The sequence below is a fragment of the Oncorhynchus mykiss genome, chromosome 12, assembly GCF_013265735.2.
Source record: "Oncorhynchus mykiss isolate Arlee chromosome 12, USDA_OmykA_1.1, whole genome shotgun sequence".
Lineage (NCBI taxonomy): Eukaryota > Metazoa > Chordata > Actinopteri > Salmoniformes > Salmonidae > Oncorhynchus > Oncorhynchus mykiss.
Window position 1 is genome coordinate 69,134,346 of NC_048576.1, and position 26,082 is coordinate 69,160,427.

The window sequence follows — 26,082 nt, forward strand, 5'->3', positions numbered from 1 at the left end:
GGTGTTTTAAGCCGGCACAGTCAGGCAGGAAGAGGGGTTTGCTGTGTGCTGGGACTGGTTACGGTGGTGAGGGCTCTGTGTTTTGGATGTGGCTAAGGGTGTTTTAAGCCGGCACAGCCAGGCAGGAAGAGGGGTTTTGGTATATCAGTTCAGGTATAACAAATATGGTTGATACAGAGAACCATACTATAACTATCGTGTTTTAATGTCACACATCCATCATTGTTAGGTCATCCATCAACGGAGAAACAACGCCAGTTACAGTCAATCTACGTGCCTGATCTAGTCCGTCTGTCTTCAATTCAATTAAATTCAATTATTCAATGAACTCACTCCCAGTCAGTTCTTATCTGATAAAAAAACATGTACACTACATTTCAAAAGTTTGGGGTCACTTAGAAATGTTCTTGTTTTTGAAAGAAAGCACATTTTTTTTCCATTAAAATAACATCAAATGTATCAGAAATACAGTGTAGACATTTTTAATGTTGCAAATGACTGTTGTGGTTGGAAACGGATGATTTTTAATGGAATATCTATATAGGCGTACAGAGGCCCATTATCAGCAACCACCACTCCTGTGTTCCAATGGCACGTTGTGTTAGCTAATCCAAGTTAATCATTTTAAAAGGCTAATTTATCATTAGAAAACCCTTTTGCAATTATGTTAGCACAGCAGAAAACTGTTGTTCTGATTAAAGAAGCAATAAAACTGGCCTTCTTCAGACTAGTTGAGTATCTGGAGCATCAGCATTTGTGACTTCAATTACAGGATCAAAATTACCAGAAATAAAGACATTTCTTCTGAAAGTCATCAGTCTATTCTTGTTCTGTGAAATAAAGGCTCTTCCATGCGAGAAATTGGCAAGAAACTGAAGTTCTCGTACACCGATGTGTACTACTCCCTTCACAGAACAGCGCAAACTGGCTCTAACCAGAATAGAAAGAGGAGTGGGAGGCCCCAGTGCACATCTGAGCAAGAGGACAAGTATATTAGAGTGTCTAGTTTGAGAAACAGACGCCTAACAAGTCCTTAACTGGCAGCTTCATTAAATAGTACCCGCAAAACACCAGTCTCAACGTCAACAGTGAAGAGGTGACTCTGGGATGCTGGCCTTCTAGGCAGAGTTGCAAAGAAAAAGCCATATCTCAGACTGGCCAATAAAAGAAAAAGATTAAGATGGGCAAAAGAACACAGACACTGGATAGAGGAACTCTGTCTAGAAGGCCAGCATCCCGGAGTCACCACTGTTGACGTTGAGACTGGTGTTTTAAACTTGGATTAGCTAACACAACGTGCCATTGGAACACAGGAGTGATGGTTGCTGATAATGGGCCTCTGTACACCTATGTAAATATTCCATTTAAAAAATAAAAAATAAAAATAAAATAATAATCTGCTGTTTCCAGCTACAATAGTCATTTACAACATTAACAATGTCTACACTGTATTTCTGATCAATTTGATGTTATTTTAGTGGACAAGGAAATGTGCTTCTCTTTCAAAAACAAGGACATTTCTAAGTGACCCCAAACTTTTGAACAGTAGTGTATATATTTCTGTAATTCCACACCATCAATCTTTCCTTCTGTCTCTATGTCTATTTATTTCCCTCCGTCTCAGTGAACCGTACTGTCTATCCAGCAGCATGACTGAACCGAACTACACTGTTGCTGCTCAGTGCTAACACATAAGGTATGGGCTGAGTCTCAAATCGGACCCTATTCCTATTAAAGTGCATTACCTTTGACCAGGGCCAATAAGGCTTTGGTCAAAACTAGTGCACGATGTAGGGGACAGGGTGCCCTTTGGGATACCTCCCTGGTCTGGCCAAGCGTAGTGATCAGATTTAATGAGAGGAGCACTATATCCTCCGCTCTATTTCAGGCTGGTCCTGTTAGCCATACTAATGACCTGCTAGGATCCCTCTCCTTCTCTCTGTCTATCTCACTCCAGTATCAGCAGCACACCCACTGAGACGCTCCCCTCCACACTGCAGATATCCGTTTCATCATGGATCACCAACTATCCAATTAAAATCTACACGGAATATTAGCGACAGGCCCGCGACAGAGGGCTGTATCTATCGTCACACACACAGTGCTGTAGTGTGTGTGTCTCTTCTAGCCAGCCGAGAGGTGAAGATGACACCCCCCCACCCCTGACCTTACCTGTGCCAGGAGGGGTGGGCCTGCGTGTTCCAGTGGCAACGTCCAGGCTGGAGCTGCCACCAGATTTACTGTAAAAGGGTGGAGGAGAGAACAATGAGTGGATGGTTACTGGTGAAAAGTGAGGTGGACTGAAAAAAAATGGTCATTGAAAATAAATTGAACTTTTCCCATTTTTAGTTGTGAAGTAGTGACTGTTGATTTGGTGATCATTGTACTGTATTATGTTGCATGCACTGTGGAAGCTAATTGGATAACAAGGTTGGCTCAATTCGAATTGAAGGCAGTCAATTTAGAAAGTAAACTAAAATGACAATTGAATAATGGAAAAAAGGGCATTTATTTCCAATGACTTCTCAATAAACGGAAAAGTAGATGCTACTTATTTCAAATTCAAATCACTTTCTGATTTAACTGCCTTCAATTCGAATTGAGCCCAACCCTGTTGGATAACAGCTCTGATATGACGGAGTCGATAGGTAACTGATCTATGTTGCCGTAAAGTGACAGGGTGATGATGTGTGCCAGGGGACGTGGGTGTGGGCAGCAGCCAGTACCTGGAGCTGAGGCGGTTCTGTCTCATCTTCTGCTCCTGCAGTAGCCGGGTGTTCTCCAGTTTGACTGGGCTGGGGATGAACCCCACCTCACAGCCCTCCTTCACCAGACGCCCAATCCACCAGTCATTATTGTACTTCTGCACAGAGCACACAGACAGACAAACACCTCAATACCACCCAATAATACACACACCGGTCTTCTCCTCCCTCGCTCAGAGCCCCTGCTGTAGTTGCCAAGGCAACCGCCGCCGCCATCTTAGCTTGCTTATCGACACATCAATCAGATTATATATATATATATATATAGAACCGGATGTTCATACTATAACTGAACAATATCCCGCCGTCTTCGTAAAGCTCAAGGGTATGGGGACTAACTCATCTTCAGAAACAATCTAACAATAAGAAATAAGGCGGCCCAGTGTTGTTTACGCAGCTCCGGTACCTCTTTGATGTGTAGGAAGTCTTTGGCTTCAAAGGAGATGGCCATGCCCTGCACTGGGACGTCGTCGTTGGGCCCAGAGTTGTAGCCCACATTCGTCCGCACAGCGAAGGCTACTGGTTTGGTCTGGGGAGGTGGGAGCAAAAGAAAAAGGCAGAACAAAGAATGAGAATAGAGGATAAGAATGACATGAGGGCGACAGAGTGGACAAGACAGGATGAGATACTAAACTCATGTCGCTCAATGTCTATTATGTCACGAAGACTGTTAATGAATGTTAATTGAATAGAAATATATGTTATAATATGTGTTAACCGTGTGCCTAAAACATTGAGGGGACACTGTTAGCGAGAATAGTCAGGTGTATAGTTAGGGTCGGGGTGAATGGTTAAAGACTGTGCTGTTCTGTATGGCTGTACTGTATAACAGAGGGACAGGGTCACAGGGAAGGGCCATGGTGACCTCTGACCTTTGCTTTCTCGAGGGTGGCGAGGGCCTGTAGGTCTGCCTCCTTCCGCAGCGCCTCTGGGTCCTCCTCCAGGGACACATCTGAGTCCGACGGCCGGCTGGTGTAGGAGTCGGCAGAGCCCTGCAACACACACACACACAGGGACATAGTAAGGAAGTGAGAGAGTGAGTGAGGGTTTATGTGTGAGAGAGAAAGGAGGGCAGAGAGATAGGAAGTATAGAGAGAAGGAAAGAAGGAGAATGTGGGAGATGGTGGCATGGTCATTTTTTCTAGTGTGCTGTATGTTTGTACGAGCGCGCGCGTGTGTGTGTGTGTGTGTGTGTGTGTGTGTGTGTGTGTGTGTGTGTGTGTGTGTGTGTGTGTGTGTGTGTGTGTGTGTGTGTGTGTGTGTGTGTGTGTGTGTGTGTGTGTACACACAAGCGTATTCTATGGCATGACCACACGTCCTTGAATAAAACCCCTGTGCCAGTAAGGACAATAAAGACAGCAATAGTATTACTGGAACCACACACACACACACACACCTCCCCATAACAAACACCAACAGACAGACATGGGGGAGAGAAATGAGTTGACTGTAGAGGTGTGTGTGGAATTAGGGATGAAACAGTTACCGGTTTCATGACAAACCAAGGTAAAATTCCCGACTATTAGTATACCATTTAAAATTTTAATTATCATTCAAACCGTGTTTCATTGCCACAGTTTGAAAAACTCAAGGTAAATACTGTCCAGCATCAACCAAAGTTAGCAACCGTCTGACGCAGGCGCAGCATGCAACGTGGATTTTGTTTTGTGTGAAAACATGGCAGAAGGCAGTGACGGCGCTCGGGAGATTTTTCAGCCTTCTAAGAGGACCAAATCTGAAGTGTGGTCGTATTTTGGGTTTTACAAGAGTGCTGAGGAAAACTTAAATCAAAGATGGTCCACCCTGTCTGCAGAACATGCAACAACAACAAAAAACGCTCCGAAAGGGGGCAACACTTCAAATCTCGAGTCATCTTTGTGGCCACCACCCACTACTTTATAGCGAATGCAAGGTAAATTCACTTTTAGCTCAATGCATGATGTGGGGACTTCGGAATGGGGGAAAATGTAATGGTTTGTCTGTCTCACTTGCAAATAGCTTGTCTATAATGTAAACTGAAGCTTTCAGTGTTACATACTCTTGTAAAAACACAACACATTGTTCATCTGCATGCGTTGCATGCGACTATTTGCCCATTGCACACGATAACACGTTATGTAAACTCAGCAACAACAAAAAAACGTCCCTTTTTCAGGACCCTGTCTTCCAAAGATAATTCGTAAAAATCCAAATAACTTCACAGATCTTCATTGTATAGGGTTTAAACACTGTTTCCCATGCTTGTTCAATGAACCATAAACAATTAATGAACATGCACCTGTGGAACGGTCGTTAAGACACTAACAGCTTACAGACGGTAGCCAATAAGGTCACAGTTATGAAAACTTAGGACACTAAAGAGGCCTTTCTACAGAAAAACACCAAAAGAAAGATGCCCAGGGTCCCTGCTCACCTTTGTGAACGTGCCTTAGGCATGCTGCAAGGAGACATGAGGACTGCAGATGCAGCCAGGGCAATAAATGACAATGTCCGTACTGTAAGATGCCTAAGACAGCCCTACAGGGAGACAGGAGGGACAGCTGATCATCCTCGCAATAGCAGACCACGTGTAACAACACCTGCACAGGATCGGTACATCTGAACATCACACCTGCGGGACAGGTACATGATGGCAACAACTGCCTGAGTTACACTAGGAACGCACAATCCCTCCATCAGTGCATAGACTGTCCGCAATAGGCTGAGAGAGGCTGGACTGAGGGCTTGTAGGCCTGTTGTAAGGCAGGTGCTCACCAGACATCACCGGTAACAACGTCACCTATGGGCACAAACCCACCGTCGCTGGATCTGACAGAACTGGAAAAAAGTGCTCTTCACTGACGAGCCGTGTTTTTGTCTCACCAGGGGTGATGGTCGGATTGGCGTTTATCGTCGAAGGAATGAGCACAGAGGCCTGTACTCTGGAGCGGGATCGATTTGGAGGTGGAGTGTCGGTCTTGGTCTGGGGCGGTGTGTCACAGCATCACCGGACTCAGCTTGTTGTCATTGCAGGCAATCTCAACGCTGTGCTTTACAGGGATGACATCCTCCTCCCTCATGTGGTACCCTTCCTGCAGGCTCATCCTGACATGACCCTCCAGCATGACAATGCCACCAGCCATACTGCTCGTTCTGTGCGTGATTGCCTGCAAGATAGGAATGTCAGTCTTCTGCCATGGCCAGCGAAGAGCCCGGATCTCAATCCTATTGAGCAAGTCTGGGGCCTGTTGGATCAGAGGGTGAGGGCTAGGTCCATTCCCGCCAGAAATGTCCAGGAACTTGCAGGTGCCTTGGTGGAAGAGTGGGGTAACATCTAACAGCAAGAACTGGCAAATCTGGTGCAGTCCATGAGGAGGAAATGCACTGTAGTACTTAATGCAGCTGGTGGCCACACCAGATACTGACTGTTACTTTGATTTTGACCCCCCTTTGTTCAGGGACACATTATTCCATTTCTGTTAGTCACATATCTGTGGAACTTGTTCATTTTGTCTCTCAGTTGTTGAATCTTGTTATGTTCATACAAATATTTACACATGTTAAGTTTGCTGAAAATAAACGCAGTTGACAGTGAGAGGACTTTTATTTCTTTGCTGAGTTTAGTCACCCAATCAACATATTTTGTTAATTTAAAAATCCGGCAGACGTCGACTTGGGTTGTAAAAGTGTTCCAACAGCAGAAACACTATAGAATCCTATAGAAGACTTCTGTATTTAGGTCAATTGTTGGGCTCATTGCAATTACTATAACGGTCTTCTGAAGATTCATTTGTATTTATGTCAATAGTGCATGGGGTCATCGCATACACTCAAATGCAACACAGAAGATTGACTGTGTGTGTGTGTAAGTGAATAATTATAATACGACACCAATAATAATAATAAATACATTTGCCATTCCCTCGTTTACAGGCGTGCAGCAGGCAAACCCAGTGATGCTACTGGTCCCTCATCTACAGTTGTGACACAGACACTCGAGCATTTGAAAAGGCAGGCTCATGCACCCACATCAAAAAAATGCTCAAGACCTCACTGCAGGCCTTTCATATTACACATTGCAAAGGACATGATGCCATTTCAAATTGAGAGGCCTGGCTTTCTGAGGCTGATGGAGGTTGCCGTGCCTCACTACAAAGTGAGTGCTGCTCATTTTATTTGTTTGTTTGTTTATTTGATTTGCTTACTTAAGGTTGTGTTCATTTAAACCTGCACTGGGGAAACGTTAAACTCTCATGGCCACATGGTGCCATCTTTAATGCTAATGTTATTATTTTAACATTTTTACACACAAAAAGTGCAGTGCTGCTATTTTTTATTTTTTTTTGTTGGTTTTCAATATAAAACGATTTCAGTGTATCATTACTTTTTGAACATTCCCAGCACATTTTAACAAAACCGCGATAATACTGATAACCGTGATCACTTTGGTCACTATAATCCTGATATGAAATTTTCATACCGTTTCATCTCTGTGGTATAACACAATCAAGGCCTTGTGCCCAACGTGATAATCCGTTTTTTTCCTCCCCTGGGATCTCTCTCCCTCTGCTTTCTCTCTCCTTCACTCTGTCCCTTCTCTCAACATGTTATTTTCCACTGCCTGGCTTTTCCCATCTCACTATGCTTTGCTCCATCTCTGTTTAGACCATAATATGTACTGTAGTGTGTTCTGTCCATCTCTGTTTAGACCATAATATGTACTGTAGTGTGTTCTGTCCATCTCTGTTTAGGCCATAATATGTACTGTGGTGTGTTCTGTCCATCTCTGTTTAGACCATAATATGTACTGTAGTGTGTTCTGTCCATCTCTGTTTAGGCCATAATATGTACTGTGGTGTGTTCTGTCCATCTCTGTTTAGGCCATAATATGTACTGTAGTGTGTTCTGTCCATCTCTGTTTAAACCATAATATGTACTGTAGTGTGTTCTGTCCATCTCTGTTTAGGCCATAATATGTACTGTAGTGTGTTCTGTCCATCTCTGTTTAGGCCATAATATGTACTGTAGTGTGTTCTGTCCATCTCTGTTTAGACCATAATATGTACTGTAGTGTGTTCTGTCCATCTCTGTTTAGGCCATAATATGTACTGTAGTGTGTTCTGTCCATCTCTGTTTAGACCATAATATGTACTGTAGTGTGTTCTGTCCATCTCTGTTTAAACCATAATATGTACTGTAGTGTGTTCTGTCCATCTCTGTTTAAACCATAATATGTACTGTAGTGTGTTCTGTCCATCTCTGTTTAGACCATAATATGTACTGTAGTGTGTTCTGTCCATCTCTGTTTAGGCCATAATATGTACTGTAGTGTGTTCTGTCCATCTCTGTTTAAACCATAATATGTACTGTAGTGTGTTCTGTCCATCTCTGTTTAGACCATAATATGTACTGTAGTGTGTTCTGTCCATCTCTGTTTAAACCATAATATGTACTGTAGTGTGTTCTGTCCATCTCTGTTTAAACCATAATATGTACTGTAGTGTGTTCTGTCCATCTCTGTTTAGACCATAATATGTACTGTAGTGTGTTCTGTCCATCTCTGTTTAGACCATAATATGTACTGTAGTGTGTTCTGTCCATCTCTGTTTAAACCATCATATGTACTGTAGTGTGTTCTGTCCATCTCTGTTTAAACCATAATATGTACTGTAGTGTGTTCTGTCCATCTCTGTTTAAACCATCATATGTACTGTAGTGTGTTCTGTCCATCTCTGTTTAAACCATAATATGTACTGTAGTGTGTTCTGTCCATCTCTGTTTAGACCATAATATGTACTGTAGTGTGTTCTGTCCATCTCTGTTTAAACCATCATATGTACTGTAGTGTGTTCTGTCCATCTCTGTTTAAACCATAATATGTACTGTAGTGTGTTCTGTCCATCTCTGTTTAGACCATAATATGTACTGTAGTGTGTTCTGTCCATCTCTGTTTAAACCATCATATGTACTGTAGTGTGTTCTGTCCATCTCTGTTTAAACCATAATATGTACTGTAGTGTGTTCTGTCCATCTCTGTTTAAACCATAATATGTACTGTAGTGTGTTCTGTCCATCTCTGTTTAAACCATCATATGTACTGTAGTGTGTTCTGTCCATCTCTGTTTAAACCATAATATGTACTGTAGTGTGTTCTGTCCATCTCTGTTTAAACCATCATATGTACTGTAGTGTGTTCTGTCCATCTCTGTTTAAACCATAATATGTACTGTAGTGTGTTCTGTCCATCTCTGTTTAGACCATAATATGTACTGTAGTGTGTTCTGTACTACTGCCTGGTGCCTACCTCATTTTGAATGGCTCGAGGCAAATATCCCAAACAATCACCTATAATTGTCATCAGGTCCACCTCTCTGTGGCATTTCTTTTGTTTCACCCTTTATTAATAACCTGGAGGCACAAAGGGAACCTGCCTGGCTGCCTGCCTGCCTGGCTGCCTGGCTACATTCAAGCCTACTCATCAAATACACACATTACTGTCTGGCACATAACACTTGGCTGGTGTGATATGAGTGTGAAGTGGATGCATCAAAACACATATGCAAACCTGAATCACATCTGATCAGGCGCTTTGATGTGTTTGAGTGTGGGCGTGTCCGAGAGAGAGGGAGATAGAGATAAAAAGGCCCGGATTTAATATTAGCACTGATAAATTACTCATGAAGTGGCTATGGTTTCGTCCACTTCCACCACCCGTGACGCCTGGTAACCTGAGCCTCTCTGGCTGACCCTAATCCACCCATACCACACAATAAAAACGCTGGCCTGGCCTCCTCTCTTGGGGGGCTCTGCTCAGAGCGAAGCGTTCCCTGCCTGGTATACTGTACACTACAGCCCAGCACTGGGAGTACAGCCTGGCTCCCTTGTCAAATGTTTGAGTGCTCTCTTTATGTAACTATCTCACTTGTTCTGTTTTTCCAGGTGTCAGATTCTCTTGCTCGCTTGCTGCATACACCCGTGGGAGGTGCAGACAAGAATGCGGACAGCTGAATGTGCAAGGCAGAATGAGTGAGTCATTAGGTGTGGGGTTTTAAAATAGAGGTGAGAATGTGGTGAGAATTGACATCCACCATATGTAATGATTTCAAATACGAGTTCAAATACGTGGGCATTTGGTAATTAGCACATAAGTATGTGCCATAACAAAATCAGAAAACTCGGACTCCCTATTGGTCTCTGGCTGTTACAACAGCAACTACAGGTACTGTTGCTACGCATAGAACCGTGTGAAAAGAAGAGAAGATATTAAAAGAAGGGTCGAGTCCCAGAATGCCCCAGAAGGTAAACAGGGTCAGGGGTCGGAGGTGAAGTTTCAGCGGCTTCAGCCTCCATCTCTGCTCCAGAGCAATAGAGACCAGACAGGACTTGAAGGGCTAAATGTACACCAGGGCAACCTGCCGCTGACAAACAGAAATACTGTATGCGAGAGAGAGATCGGTACTTTGATATTTACTGTGTCACTTCATACGGTTTGAATGAATAACAAACAGAACGTCGATTCTAGTGCAGCCACCTGTCGCATCAAAATCATCAGTGGCTTAGCAATGCCACGCCCGGTAACCAAGGCAACAGTTACACTTCCAGGGGAGCCACCCGACCATCCCTACTTCCTGTTTCGTTAACACAAACACACACACCCTTGCCCATCTCCCCGACACAGACATGCAGTGTTTAATAATGATGATAAAAGCCGTTGCCACTTACCGGCTCTGAGTCATCCTCTAACCCATACAGGTGCATCCCAACATGGAGAGCTGAATATTACAGAAAGGTTAATTAAGCTAGACGAGGAACCAAGAGGACTATGTCTGTCTACGAGAGAATAAAGAGAGAATAGCTTACTGCCTCAGAATAACTCACAGAACAGCAACTCCCTGACTGCTGCAACAGGTCTGTGATGCAGTGAAAACAGCAGAGAGGGAGCAAGAGGGATGAGTGAGTCTGCGTGTGTGTGTGTGTGTGCGCGTTCGTGTGTTTACAGTATGCGTGACTCACTCACTCAACCTGGTCACGCCACATAACAAACCCGCAGAATAGAAAGACAGAAAGACGGGAGTGAAATCGATGGAGAGAAAAAGAGAGAGGGAGACACAATTAGGGACTTAATCAATCCTTGACTAAACAAATAAAGTCTGGAGGGGGAGTGTGAGGCAGAGACCAGGGTGATGTACCGATCAACAGGCAGTATGGATACCTCTAATTACTCTTACCCTCCCCCTTACGCTTTCTCTCCTACTGTCCTCTCTCTCCTCCACCTTTCTCTTTCTCTCCCATCGCCTCTCTACATGCTCCTTTACTGCATACTGTCCTTCCCTCTTTGTCAATGGATTCTGTCACTAATTTAGTTGCTCACAGCTCCTGTTCAAAATAGCTAAAGACCACCTGATCCCATAGCTGCTCTCCCATTGGCCAGGCCAGAGTTCCCAGTAGTGTCATAGTAACCAGCCCAGTTGCTTAGTAGAGAGAGAGAGAGAGAGAATCAGAATAGGACAGCTCACTTTTGGAAGTGGTGAAGGCAGAAGAAATGGCTAGATTAACATGCTCTCAGAAACACACTCAACTGGTTACTAATGGCTACAGCTGAGCTTGTATTTGATAAACATCCTGCTTCAAGGCTTTGCCTATAGAGCTGGGTCCATAGACTTATATAACGATGACTGGGTCCCACCCAAATCAATAAGACAGAATGTTTCATAATACGCACATCTCTGATAATGTCACTCCATACCCGTATGGAAAAGATCTAGAAGACAAGATTCGTATATGTTCTCCCAATAAATAGTCAGTAATACATATGGCACCAAATACATTTATTTATTAGACATGATGTCCACATCATTGGTGCCCGAGGAGGAGCTGTTGTGGGGGTTACCTGCCTTGCTCAAGGGAAGAATGGCAGATTTTTCCACCTTGCCGGCACAGGGATTCAAACAAGCAACCTTTTGGTTACTGTCCCAACACTCTAACCGCCAGACTACCTGCCACCCCAGAGGGGAGGAGGAGGAGGAAGAGGTAGAGTCGCGGTGGAGGAGAGAAGGAGGACGAGGATATGGGTAATCACTTCAAAGCTGAGCCATGGCAGAAGGTTTCACAAACTAGATTTTCTTGGCAAATATTCACACACACACACACACACACACACACACACACACACATATATCCTTATCCATTAAATACAATTTACAGTAAGAAATGCTTTCAGTTAAAAACTGAGGGAAAAGAGTGGGAGTGTGAAAGACAAGAGCATTGAATAATGAGGGGTGAGAAGCGTTGCCTTGAGGGGAGAAATTATGTTAATGATGTTGCCTCTTCTGATGCAATGAAGCCCTTACTGTTCCAATACGTGATGGCATGATGGAGGAGAGAGAATGCATCTACAGGCTACAGCATAAGTTACAGACGCATGATATTCGGCACATTTTTCCACCATGCCGGCTCGGGGATTCGAACAAGCAACCTTTCGGTTACTGTCCCAACACTAACCGCTAGTATACCTGCCACATAAGTTACAGACGCATGATATGGAACTTTCTCACTCCAAATTAGTCACGATTCATTCAGGATTATCCGTAAATCAGGGTAGCATCCACATTAATGTAGAAGTGTGTTCGAAAACATATTCATTTCTTATTTTCAATAAAAGTGACAATACATTTACCATTTGTTTCTAGCGGGCACAAAGTCATCTGAAACACAGCCAAAACAAACAGGAAATGCATCTAACAAATTAGTAGAGTCACAAGCTTGATGTAATCATTTCATGCTAGGAATATGGGACCAAATACTAAACTTGACTACTTTAATACACATATAAATGAATTTGTTCCAATACTTTTGGTCCCCTAAAATGGGGGACAAAAAGTGAAGTAATTTCTCAACGGTTCACCCGACTGTATTGATGAAAATACCCTCAAATTAAAGCTGACAGTCAGCACTTCATAACCTCATTGTATCATCTCAAATCCAAAGTGCTGGAGAAGAGAGCCAAAACAACACGTGTCACTGTATCCAGTATGTGTGGGTGAATATTATATGCATCTATCTAGTGTCCTCCTTTGTGACTGTCTGAAAACATAGAATACGTATTGTAAAGTCATATACCTCGCCTTCATGATGATATAAAGATGTACAGATAAAAACAGACTACGATTCAAAGTGAGAAGGCGGTGTGTGTGGCAGAGTGAAATAAGATCGAAACGATGGCAAGAAAAGATACCGAAGTGAAATACAATAATGGTCCAAACCACTGGTATGATTAATTATGACATTCTAATCCTGACAAGATCACAATCTCTCGCTACTCCTCTAGGCTGTATTTCTGCCCCAGCCCTCCCTCCAAGCACTCCCTCCAAGCCCTCCCTCCAAGCCCTCTGTGTGATCGAAGCAAACAGTCTGCCCAGCTGTAAACACAGTCAGAGACAGGGCAAACACACACTCAGACTGCCAGCAGAGAGGGAGACGGGACAGAATGATCAGCCCAGGCTCAATCCCTATTCTACAGGAGGTTTTCACATCCCACAACAGCAGCACTGGCATAAACAGTAGGTACAACACCAGTCAGCGGTGGAACTGAAGAACAACAAACAACAACAAAAAGCAACACTCTCCCAGAGGATTAAAAAAGCAACAGGTATTGAGAAGCAGAATGCCAGGTTGGTAGCTACCAGTGTACTAAGAGAGGAGCGTTAGAGACGTTCCGTGTCTCGCGATGGCCAGTGGCGCTTCCCAATGTCTAAATGGCCATGTGCTTGGCACACGATGCCTGCCGTTGTCATGACAACGGGCTGGACGACGGACAACCGTGTCTTTGTGAAATGCTATCTAAAAAAGGCCCTGCACTGCGGAGAGAGACAAAAACAAAAAGAAGTGGGTCATGTACAGACCTCACCGCAAATACACAGAGAGGTGTGATTCAGATCAAAGTGGGCACTGATGAAGTAACATCAACAATAACTTTTTGAAAAAGGATAAGCTAATAGCAGATAGTAGTACTAGGCAAGTCTAATTATACTGTTGAGACCTACAGCATTTTTTTAAAAAAGGTACTCTGAAACCAAAACAACAACCAAAACAATGACAATACGCCTAGGAACTGTAACAATAAAAAGCACTAAAAATACCCTACTAGGGGTCCACCTATCAAGAAATCAGCAACATAAATGTAGCACTCGGTCTGAAACTTGTGGAGGTCAAAACCATTGCATTCTCATGGACACACTTTGTTAGGAAACACTGACGTTAGGCACGATGTGATCTGCGTCTCTGGGGATCCAGGCTGAGACCAGCTGGGACAGGACAGAGATAGAGAGAAAGAAAGAAGCCTCATAAAATGGCTGTAGGGGCTAGGGTCTGGGACAGTGAGGCTGGCGGGTCCCTCAGCAGGCAGGCAGTCTACCAGGGGGACTGGAAGTCTAATTAAAAACCCAGCGTCCTCCCTGCAGCTGTGGCCCAGCCCAAAATGGAATCACAGAACACAAGCGAAAGAAGAGGATCAAAGAGAGCGAGAATGAGAGAGACCAGGAAATGGCGCATCAAAAACTTTTTTCTAAGTTAATGTGTCCTGTCCACCAACCTAAATTTCTACCCTCTCTGACACACACGCCCACATAGTCTCACAGACATACTCCAAAACACACACTCCTACAGTACAGCAAGGCGCCCTTCCCGGAACAGGTGCCAAAACAGACTCACCAAAAGTGTAATGCGTTTAGGTTTAGCCAGGTCTGTCTTACCATGCCGGGCCTGCGATACCTGTCGGTCTGCTCCATACCGCGCTTGCCACACCACGGCAAACCAGAGGGGCAAAGCCACAGTCCACACCAACGACCAGCAGTGTGCGTGTGTGAGAGAGAGAGAGAGAGAGAGAGAGAGAGAGAGAGAGAGACCGTGCCGGCAAGTGTGTAAGTCCAAAAGTATGTGTGTGTGTGTGTCTGAAAGAGAGAGAGAGCCAGAGAGAGAGTACTGTATGTGTGAAAATAGGAGAGTGCTCTCCTAACCCTCCTAACACACCCCCCCCACCTCCAAGAACCTGAACCTTGTGTATGAGGAAAGGAGAGGGGAGTGAGGGAGCTGGGGGGGGTCAGGTTGCAGGACTTGTGCTACATTTGCAAACTGGGGAATTATATTTAGCCCTGGCAGGACAGAAACAGGACCGTGAACGCAACACAGCGAGCCCCAGAAGGAGGCTTGGTATGCAGCCGTCAGTCATTCAATGCCCCCACTGACATGGGAGAGAGGCTGGGGCAGAGGGGGGGGAGAAAAGAAGAAAAAAAACTGTCCTCTATCCTGCCCTCTCCCTCTCTCTATACCCAGAACAGGACATCAAACAAGGGGATAATATGGGGTCAGAGGGGAGGAAGTGACTAGATTGGGGGGGTGAACAGTGTATCAGTGGCAGCAACAAGGACATCCAGTGCGCAATAATATGACAGCACACTTGGAACCAGTCAGCACATAGGAGGTGAGTGTCCCCTAAAGACAAGGGAAATAAAACTGACACATTTCAAGGCCACACACTCATTGATTAAGTTCAGGCAACAGTTGGCATACCTGTTCCAGCTACACAAACTAGATACAATACCTACTAGCTTTCTGTTCTAAAGTGTTATGGATTATTTCAGCTTCTACTATCATGAACATGTCCCTTCTTCAGATCATACTTCCTTATGTAATGATCATACTTCATCAACCTGAAAGCAGGTACGCAAACTTAGATAATTTCAAGTAGTCAGCAAATAAGTCAAGACGAGTCGGCAGATTAGTGAAGATTAATTGAACTTGAACTCTTTGGCCCAGTGAGGCAGCCAGCCAGGCAGCAGTCAGTCAGTTAAAATGGCTCCAGCCTGTTAAACTAAGGTGCCCAATTCAATCATATCTGCTTCAGTCAACATCCGCATAGCTGATGTTTTGACGTGTCGGAGGTGGAACTGCGTTAGAGCTGTCCAACCCACAAGTGGCTCCTCGCATTATACTGTACCTAAAGCGGACATTGCCATTGGCTGCACGGAGTCACACTAAGCGAAATCCCATGCAGCTTGTTTACAAGTTCGAACACTGGAATGTGAGATGTAATCTACACCTCGATTAGGCTGATAGAAATCCTCATTATTTTGTTTAATGATTTCTATATATCCTACACTTTCTTGTTTTTTTGAACGGATGTGGCTTTGTAACAATGATCACAAGAGCAGCTGCTCATCGATTTGACGGGGTTCCACCTATGACACCGCCAAAAACATCAGCAGTGGCGTAGCACAATTTAGCGGGGCCCCCACGCAAGGTCCAAGCAATTCTAAAGCTAATGTTAGATTATTCAAATATGTAATCCAAGTTTAATAGCACTATTAAATGCTGCAGGGCTAATTTCTTTAGCATTTTGGCATGTTTTTCTATAGACGTAGAACATAAACCAAAATGTATAAAGCAAACCCTTAGGCCTTGCGCGGCAAATACTTTGACTGTTTAAGCATATGATGCAAAACGGTGATGACATTTTCATCTTAAGGGGTTAAGATATAGGTTGAGACATAGCTGGCAAGCCACTGACGGAGTTGACAACTTCTCAAGGCAGACATATTTTTGTCTCTAAAAACAAAAGTGCAATACAAACGTCTAAAATATGGAAAATCATTCATTTGCAAATCCCCAATAAAAAACGACCATTCCATCAGATCTTTCAGCACTCTGATAGAATTGATGTTTCACGGAGTTAACAAAAATGGCATTTTTCGTCTTCAAGTGGTTTAGACCGCAGCAATTTGTTTTTTTCCTCAGTTGCTTTATGACTAAAAGCTAATTAGATGTAACATATTTGAACAAACATTCATACTCCAGATGGCGTTGACAGTTTATGGTTGTGACCATGGTGATTCCCATATTGTCTGTTTAAATCTATCAAAAGTAGAGAACTTTCCAGACCATGCATTGCCCTATATGTAATGAGGACATGAATAAGGATTTTAGACAAATCTGACGCTGTTGGCAAATCTCCGAACACATCTTTTAGGAATAACAATTTAAAATATATATTCTTTATAGTCACAAGAAAGATACTTCTTTGTTTAATATCCATTATTGAAATTTGTATTATGAAATTGGGATCCTTTGCATTTCCAGGCATAGGGCAGACATGGAAATGAATATTGAAAGTAGTTTGAAAATTACAAAATTAAAATGTACATTTTAAGCACAAATAATGCAACAAAATAATTGTTTTAAACTATAAAATAAAATGTTTCCCTGCTAGACAAGGACAGTCCCAACCTTCAAGAATCCCTGAGCAAATTTCCTGCTATTCTATACATTTTGCAATGAGAAAAAAAAGTGTGTTGATGGGGTTTAATTGTGGGGGGGTGGGGGTGAGTGGGGGTGAGTGCTACGCCAGTGTACATCAGCTATGTGGGTGTCGGCTGTCACCGGTTAACGCTTGATCTGATTGAATCTAGGCCTAAGCTAAGGAGAGCAGGGTGTCTGGTGTCTCTCTATTCCACCAGCAGAGGGCAACCTCTGACACTGTGACAGGTGCCTCGCCATAGCGACAACAGGAGTGGTTGACTGACTGGTGATGAACAGGCAGCCAGCCAGCCAGGTCCACAGCATGAGGAACAGATTGCCAGAGAGAGGCAGGCAGGCTAGTATTCTCAGAGCCACTCCCAAGTGTCAGCCACTCAGACTACTGTTAGGTTCCCTCGCCTCAAAGAGAAGCAGCCTACTGCCAGGCTGCACTGACAGAAGGACTGATTACATTTTCCTTTCCAATGGAAAGGGAACATACACCATCGCAGGATTTCTCTCCCACACAGCTGAGAAAATATGAGGGCGAAAAAGAAATGAGGAAAAATGACTAACTGCCACTCAGACGGAGGAAATTGTAACTATCGGTTTATCAAATTCTCCTCACTCAAATGAGAAGAGGTGATTTCAGGGTGTATTATTAAGATAGGCTTCATCCTGTGAACATTGCGGTCGTAGCATTTCATTTATTTGTCCTGAGCTTGGAGCAGCTTTCTTTTACGTAACACAAGTCGCCCCCTCTATTGTGAAACAGCCAATTGACCTGACCCTGGTGCCATCAAAAATAATGATTAATCATGACCTAATAGCGTTGGACTGACACAGTTGCTCTAAATGGAATGGCAAAAGAAAGAAACTGAACCCCGGCGAATGAGCCCCCGGGGATGCCAGGTTGATTATGGTCCTTCACTGACTGTGAAGGGGGTCAGCTCATCTCATGTCTTTATGGTAGAATAGCTGGAGGGCATTGCCGGACAGTCAACTGTATTGATCACAAAAACCCATCTGAATGTGTGTGTGTGAGAGAAGAGAAATAGACAAAGAGATTGATAGATAAATAGAGAGATGTAGAATTGAATCCTCAAATCATCTTCAGTCAGCCCAGACATTGAAACAGCAATGAACAATTCCAAAGAGGCAAGGAGGTCACAAGAGGTGCATCTGATCTACATCTTGTGTCTTTCACATCCATATTGCCTCTTCTTTCCCAGGTTACAATCACAGCTAGTAATGGTGCTCATTACTACATGCCTGCCACTCCCTGTGTATCTAAAGTACTCTATTCTTGTGTACACACACACACTAATCCATCTAAACATCATCTCCTCCTCTCCATCCCACTGCGCCTGCACACAGAGGGGAGATTCGGTGTTCCGGTTGCCATGGAAACCAGACCAGTGTACCGGTTTCACCGCTGGCTGATTGTGTGACAGTATGTGTGTGTGTGAGAGACTTAAAGCTTGGAAAGAGTGTTCAGCTCGCAGTTGCGCAAGAGGGGGCAAACATATACAGTGCAGCTAGCTGCATACATAGACATAACACAGCCTGCCTACATAGTGCATTATGACATGTAAATGAAGGATTTACTGCAAATTGAGGTTGTATTCAGGTTGGTATCCATTTGGGACACACACTTTAATGGCGCCTGCTACCGTGCATGTCCGGCTCAGAGCAGACTTACAGAGAGTTAATGAGGAGATGTGCCAGTGAGTAGGGGAGGGAGGGGTGCCACAGAGGATGAAGTTAGCTAACCTTTAGAATCCACAGGAAGGCTACACTCCCTGTGTTCACTGCCAAGAGAGGGGAGTTTTTTTGTGTGACACCCATAGCGAGCAGGTTAATGTCGTCAGGCAGGGGCAAAACGTCCCCTACCTCAAATGAAGAGGTCGGGGAGGGAAAGGGGACACATGGTGGCATGACACAGGGCCGCTTTAATAAAATGTCACGTCCGCATGATGAGCTGTAATGGAGATGACACGTGTGTCACCTTAAACACCTTCCCCTCTCTCCAGACCTCCCGGAAAGGAAGTATCTCTGTGTGGTGCGTTTCCCCCATGGAAACATATTTCCTAAAGCCTGTCTCTCCTGCTGGAGAATAGTAGGCTCCCATGGGCTCACCCTGACAGTGTTGATCAATGAACCACGGGGAACCTGGGGAGGGCGTGCTGGGGAGGGTCTGAGCCCTACACGAGGACCTGGAACCAGGACATGACAAATCAGGACTGGTGGGATCTATCTCCTGCAGTCCCTAATAGGCACTCTCTCACTCTCAGTCTTGTTCTTATCCAAGCTGCATCGATCTGACCAGTTTATTGTTGATTCATAGTGAAAAACATTGAGTCCTGAGTAGGTGGGGGCGTCCACTGGGGAGGACAGCAGAGGCATCAATTGTGTTTATGAGAGCAACATAAATGAGGGGTGACTGAGATAGCTGTCTTATTTCTTTTTTCCTTGACCTATTGCACAGATGAGAAAGAAGAGAAGGAAAGGAAAGTGGGAGGAGAAAGAGTATAACAACGTGTAATGTAAGTAAAACTGCAGAGAGCTTTGACGGCTGTGTGCGAGTGACCATGTGAATGTGTTTGGGTTACTTATATGAGAAGGCGCTAACAGCGCTGCAGCAACATCCATACTGATCCAATCGGGCTATTCTCACCTATGAATCTCTTGAACTAATCACCAGAGGAATCAGGCAGTCTAGTATACGGTACAGTATAGGTACAGCATAAGGCGAATAGGGGGTCTTACCTGCCGGACAAAGCTGTTGGAGGTGGTGTCAGAGGAAGTGCTTCCATCGGAGCGCTTGAAGCGGCTCTTCCGTTTGGAATACTTTCCCTAGAAGGAAGGGAGACAAGGAGACAAGAAACCGAAAAAAAGAGACATTAGAAGAAGCTTCACAAAGCAAGTCTTAATAAAAAAGTACACTTGAACAAAGTTTTGTTCACAAACATATTTTCTGTTGAGGAAACATTACGAAACCTCCCAGCTTTGTTCTAGTGGTAAATTCATCTCAAGACTTTTAAGTCCACAAAATTCAATTGTTTATGATACTGGAACTCTATGATCAGGAGAGCTTCAGGAACGTAGAAGACAATGACCAGAACAGATGGAGCGCTGCCAGAGATGGGAGTTAAAAGGAGACAATGTGTCCTGATCCTCTCCCAGCACCAGTGTACTCCACCATCTTAGCTCAGCTTCATGTTCTACCTCCATTACTTGTCATTATTCATGTAGGTTGGGACCCTGTAATGTGATTGGCTGATCCCTGGCAAATGGCCTATCTGGCATGTGCAGGGCCCTCCACTGCATTAGAGCCCACCCTGGCCACGTCACCATGGATACGCAGTGCCGGATAATTGCATTTGTTGGCAATCAGGAAGCCTGATGGATCAGACTAGTGGGTTGTGCCGCTCCTGTGTGCACAGATGGACAGGGACCGCTGCCTGAGCGGAGGCCACAAGAATAGTACATAGGAACATACAATACACTCACACATGTACTGTATGCATGAATACGTGCAGTGTTCAAAAGGTAGACACCCACATGGGACATATTCCTACAATCAATAACCTCTCAGAGCCATGTTCTCTTTCACAAAATCATGCTCACAAACTGTACAGTTTGCCGCCACACACCTGCTCCCAGCAACCCAACCAACGCCACCTTCATACACGCACGCACACACCTGCACCCACAGCTATGACCAAATTTATCAGAGCAGTACACTTTACAACAGGTCTAATCAGAATACTCCTCAGTGTGGACCAGCTGTCAGAGAGTTTGAGTCAAGCTGTAGGTCCAGCTGTAGTCCAGCTCCCCTCCCATCTCTCATCATCACTGAGCCGGGGCACCATAGTGCCCTGAGGTATGTCTCTGTCTGTGCTGACAACTTTTAAACAAATGTGCCCTCAACAGCCGCAACAATGCTGGCCCGGACATGGGCAGCATCCTCTGTGGTCTACACACTATAGATCATATTCAGAGGATGAAGAAAAGAGAAAGCGCAACACGATCTCTGCATCCTTGACAGGTGAGTTGTAGGAAATGAGGGGGGGGGGGGGGGGGGGGGGGGGGTATTGAGCTGGCCATGGGGAGAGGCTGGCTACAGTAAAGGGCAGGGAAATGCCATAGAGGGGAAGTAGGGAGGGGAGGTTTCCTGTCGGTAACCAACCTCCAGGGCTAAGTGACTAATTAGAGGGGGGTGCGACGCGAGCGCTGCTCTGTTAGACAGGAACTGTAAACTGGGGAGGGATGGGAGGACAAGCCCGTGGTGTGTCTCCATCTTCCAGCATTAACCGAGCACAGTCAAACATTCTCTAGGCAAACATACAGCAACAGCACTCCTCCGCTGGTGCTGCATGCAGAAGAACAAACACAATCTATAATCTGAGCTATTGTATCCAGGCTTGATTTAGATCAGTTCAGCATTCTCCGGCGCCTGCTCATATATTTCCATCTCTGTTGGGGTTGGTTGTTGCCATTCAGTGTTGCTGGGGGGCCTTTCCTCCAGGATATTACTAGTACGGTCACAAATGGAACCATTTTTTTCTATATAGTGCACTGCTTTTGACCAGGACCCACAGGGCTTCAGTCAAAAATAAGTACGCTATGTAGGGAATGTGGTGCCATTTGGGACGTAGTCTACAAGTGTGGTCCCCCGGTCGTCTCTCCACAGCTGAGTTATAAATATGCCAGCGTGACCCGCCGCAGGTCTGTGTGAACTTTATATCTAATTGATCCGAGTGCCACACACAAACCCTTCCCCACCACATTACACAAGAAGGGGGTCCATCTGTCTCTCAGCACAGCACTAACACGCAAGGGATAGAAATCTGACATCTAAAAACAGTCACAGAGAGAGAGAGCGAGAGAGAGAGAGAAATAATGATGGGGAAGGGAGAGAGAGATGGAGAGAGAAAGAGTGGGAGAGTGAGGCGTGCAGGAAGCATACTTGGCATGGCTTGAGGTGTTGGGTTGTATACAGCACGTGTTGTTTTTCTGTGATGTCGCGGTTTCCGTGGAGAGACAACGATGGAGCTTAGCGTGGGCGGGTTTGTTCTGGTCATTCTCATCCCCCCCCCCCCCCCCCCCCCCCCCCCCCCCCCCCCCCATTTTATGACCAATCATGCCCACGTAGCCAGTTTTAACATATACTGTATCTTCCCGAATGCCATTTATAGCTACAGAAAAAGTTACATTCTGAACATTTAGAGTTCTAAAATAACAAGTGTTGTGTAAGAAAACATTGCATGAGCACAGATATAGCAATTATCAAAGCCAATATGCAGTTTTTTTTGGAGGGCAGAAAAGGCATGGCTCTAAGGGAGAGCATTATAACACATGATATGATAATTATGTGCGATCTTATTCCATTAAATGTGTCTGTCTGCCAGTGTGTATGGCATTCATCCCCTCTCATTTCTGGAAAAAGGATGTTCGTGATCCTCATCATTAATCAGCAACACCTTGAGTCCATGACAGTTCCTGGCAGCAAAGAAATAACAATGCAATAGCTATGAGTAGGCTATAAAGCCATTAAACAGAGTTTGGTGTCCTTACTCCTGCATGAAGGCAAAACGGATGAGCGAGAAAATCGTGTCCACTCTCCACACAGTCCATTAATACGTGGGCGTGGCTTGCATCACTTGTGGACTTCATCCATCTAGCGCTATAAAAGCGCTAACAGAGTTAGTTCAATCATCATTGAGCATTAGCCTACAATAATAGGATGCTTTGTGTAATTATTGACCATCAAATGGTCAAACCAAAAATAGTAATTGTCATGTCATAAATAACACACACTTTTACAACACGTAAATTGTAAAAAAATATATATAAAAAAATTAAAAATGTCATAGTCTATAATTCCTGTGGTTCTATTTGAAAGTGGAACAGCTGCAGATGGTAATGAGAAACGGAAGAAGAGACACACAGCAGCCACAGTTACCATATTAATGGCCCACTGTGACCAAACCAATGCTTTTACTATAGATGAAGAATACATGCATTACTTTGTTATTACCCTGGTTATTAGGCCTACTGATAAGTTCACATAGCAACAAAAACGTGTCAGGGAATTATAACCTACTCCATTAAATCTTATTCGCAGCTGGTTCGTTCACCTGCTTCCTTGCTTGTATAGTCCCTGTTATGACAAGTCAAACTGTGGACTGTCAAAATGTCTAAACAAAAAGCTTCAGCAACAGGCGGACTGGCTCCATCAAACCTACGGTGGGATTACCCGGGTAGCCTATACTGCTTACCTGTGCGTGTGGATGTTGATCAAACATGTCCATTTGGATCTCCTGGGTTGAGGTCGAAGGCGTCCTGGACATACTACTTTTCTGTACCATTGATTTACTTTTTCAATCCTATTTTCTAATTCCTATATTTATGATGATATCGCTATTGTCATTGTCAACGAATTACTTGCCGTTGTTTCCCCGAGGGTGCTTCCCAAGCGAAGTACAATAGCAATAGCGGCGTCGTCTACAGTCTATCCTAGCCCACCACCCTCTGTTTCTTCACTCAGACAATACGGACGGGGCGCTCCACTCGAGATTCCAGCTGCGAACCGAATAGGTCCACGCCCCATTGACCAGGCCCCACCCTCATCACTGATTAATCAACGAGAGACCAACACGGAAGGGATGTCTTGTGATTGGGAAATGGGTAAGGCAATTAGACTAGGTTGCAACCTGGTCTAACCACAGATTATATCCACATTTTTAGATGCTCACCTCTTTTCAAGTAGCACTGTAGGCACTTGTCAGCAGTGGTACATCAGTGAGGATATGTAGCCTGTTGGCTTACTGTTTTTTCTTATATACATCTATCACATCGCTCACTTCATCTCAATGCGATCAGAGAAACATGAAAAGCATCAATATAGTCCTGAAGATGATAATTATACGGTACATTGATTCCAATGTTATACAGATAAGTCAATATTCATTACATTAAAATCATGAGACACGAAAAACAAAGGTACATTGCATTTTATTTCCCCCATATGAGCACTACATTGTTATAATGGTCATAAATACAGTACCAGTCAAACTTTGGACACACCTACTCATTCCAGGGTTTTTCTTCATTTTTACTTTTTTCCACATTGTAGAAAAGTAGTGAAGACATCAAAACTACAGGGAGACAGGACGGACAGCTGATCGTCCTCGCAATGGCAGACCACATGTATCAACACCTGCACAGGATCGGTACATCCGAACATCACACCTGCGGGACAGGTACAGGATGGCAACAACAACTGCCCGAGTTACACCAGGAATGCACAATCTTTCCATAAGTGCTCAGACTGTCCGCAATAGGCTGAGAGAGGTTGGACTGAGGGCTTGTAGGCCTGTTGTACGGCAGGTCCTCACCAGACATCACCGGCAACAACATTGTCAATGGGCACATACCCACCGTCGCTGGACAGACAGACAGGACTGGCAAAAAGTGCTCTTCACTGACGAATCACGGTTTTGTCTCATCAGGGGTGATGGTCGGATTCGTGTTCATCGTCGATGGAATGAGCGTTACACAGAAGCCTGTACTCTGGAGTGGGATCGATTTGGAGGCAGAGGGTCCGTCATGGTCTGGGGCGGTGTGTCACAGCATCATTGGACTGAGCTTGTTGTCATTGCAGGCAATCTCAACGCTGTGCGTTACAGGGAAGACATCCTCCTCCCTCATGTGGTACCCTTCTTGCAGGCTCATCCTGACATGACCCTCCAGCATGACAATGCCACCAGCCATATTGCTCGTTCTGTGCGTGATTCCCTGCAAGACAGGAATTTCAGTGTTCCTTCATGGCCAGCAAAGAGCCCGGATCTCAATCCCATTGAGCACGTCTGGGGCCTGTTGTATCAGAGGGTGAGGGCTAGGTCCATTCCCCCAGAAATGTCCGGGAACTTGCAGGTGCCTTGGTGGAAGAGTGGGGTAACATCTAACAGCAAGAACGGGCAAATCTGACGCAGTCCATGAGGAGGAGATGCACTGCAGTACTTAATGCTGGTGGCCACACCAGATACTGACTGTTACTTTGATTTCGACCCCCCCTTTGTTCAGGGACACATTATTCCATTTCAATTAGTCACATGTCTGTGGAACTTGTTCAGTTTATGTCTGTTGTTGAATCTTATGTTCATACAAATATTTACACATGTTAAGTTTGCTGAAAATAAACGCAGTTGACAGTGAGAGGACGTTTCTTCTTTTTTCTGTGTTTACTAACCAAAAAAAGTGTTAAACAAATATATTTGATATTTGATATTCTTCAAAGTAGCCACCCTTTGCCTTGATGACAGCTTTGCACACTCTTGGCATTCTCTCAACCAGCTGGAATGTATTTCAATTAATAAGTGTGCCTTTTTAAAAGTTAATTTGTGGAATTTCTTTCTTTCTTAATGAATTTGTACCAATCAGTTGTGTTGTGACAAGGTAGGGGTGATATACAGAAGATAGCCCTATTTGGTAAAATACCAAGTCCATATTATGGCAAGCACAACTTAAATAAGCAAAGAGAAATGGCAGTCCATCATTACTTCAAATGTCAAGAACTTTTAAAGTTTCTTCAAGTGCAGTTGCAAAAACCATCAAGCGCTATGATGAAACTGGCTCTCATGAGGACCGCCACAGGAAAGGAAGACCCAGAGTTACCTCTGCTGCAGAGGATAAGTTCATTAGAGTTACCAGCCTCAGAAATTACAGCCCAAATAAATTATTCACAGTGTTCAATTAACAGACACATGTCAACATCAACTGTTCAGAGGAGACTGTGTGAATCAGGCCTTCATGGTCAAATTGCTGCAAGAAAGCACTACTAAAGGACACCAATAATAAGAAGAGACGTGTTTGTGCCAAGAAACACGAGCAATGGACATTAGACCGGTGGAAATCTGTCCTATGGTCTGATGAGTCCAAATTTGAGACGTTTGCTTCCAACCGCTATGTCTTTGTGAGATGCAGAGTAGGTGAACGGATGATCTCCGCATGTGTGGTTCCCACCGTGAAGCATGGAGGTGGT

The 26,082-nt window shown here is 44.4% G+C and overlaps 1 protein-coding gene across 7 annotated transcripts in view; it reads right to left on the reverse strand.

The window, feature by feature from the left end:
• LOC110538146 (voltage-dependent L-type calcium channel subunit beta-1) overlaps positions 1-23,598 on the reverse strand; it is a 38,120-nt gene extending 14,522 nt beyond the window's left edge. For 3 of the 7 annotated variants that reach the window (XM_036938210.1, XM_036938208.1, XM_036938211.1), the window contains exons 1-6: positions 23,318-23,598; positions 19,803-19,889; positions 3,638-3,757; positions 3,172-3,294; positions 2,727-2,863; positions 2,173-2,240 (exon numbers count right to left, since the gene is read on the reverse strand). In XM_036938210.1, the coding sequence (XP_036794105.1) occupies positions 2,173-2,240; positions 2,727-2,863; positions 3,172-3,294; positions 3,638-3,757; positions 19,803-19,889; positions 23,318-23,407 (625 nt within the window). In that variant the 5' untranslated portion in view covers positions 23,408-23,598. Of the gene's footprint in view, positions 1-2,172; positions 2,241-2,726; positions 2,864-3,171; positions 3,295-3,637; positions 3,758-10,466; positions 10,643-14,494; positions 14,661-19,802; positions 19,890-23,317 lie in introns of those variants that run through there. The other 4 variants (XM_036938207.1, XM_036938206.1, XM_021624774.2 and 1 more) reach the window with 3 other exon arrangements.
• Positions 23,599-26,082: the final 2,484 nt, after the last annotated feature.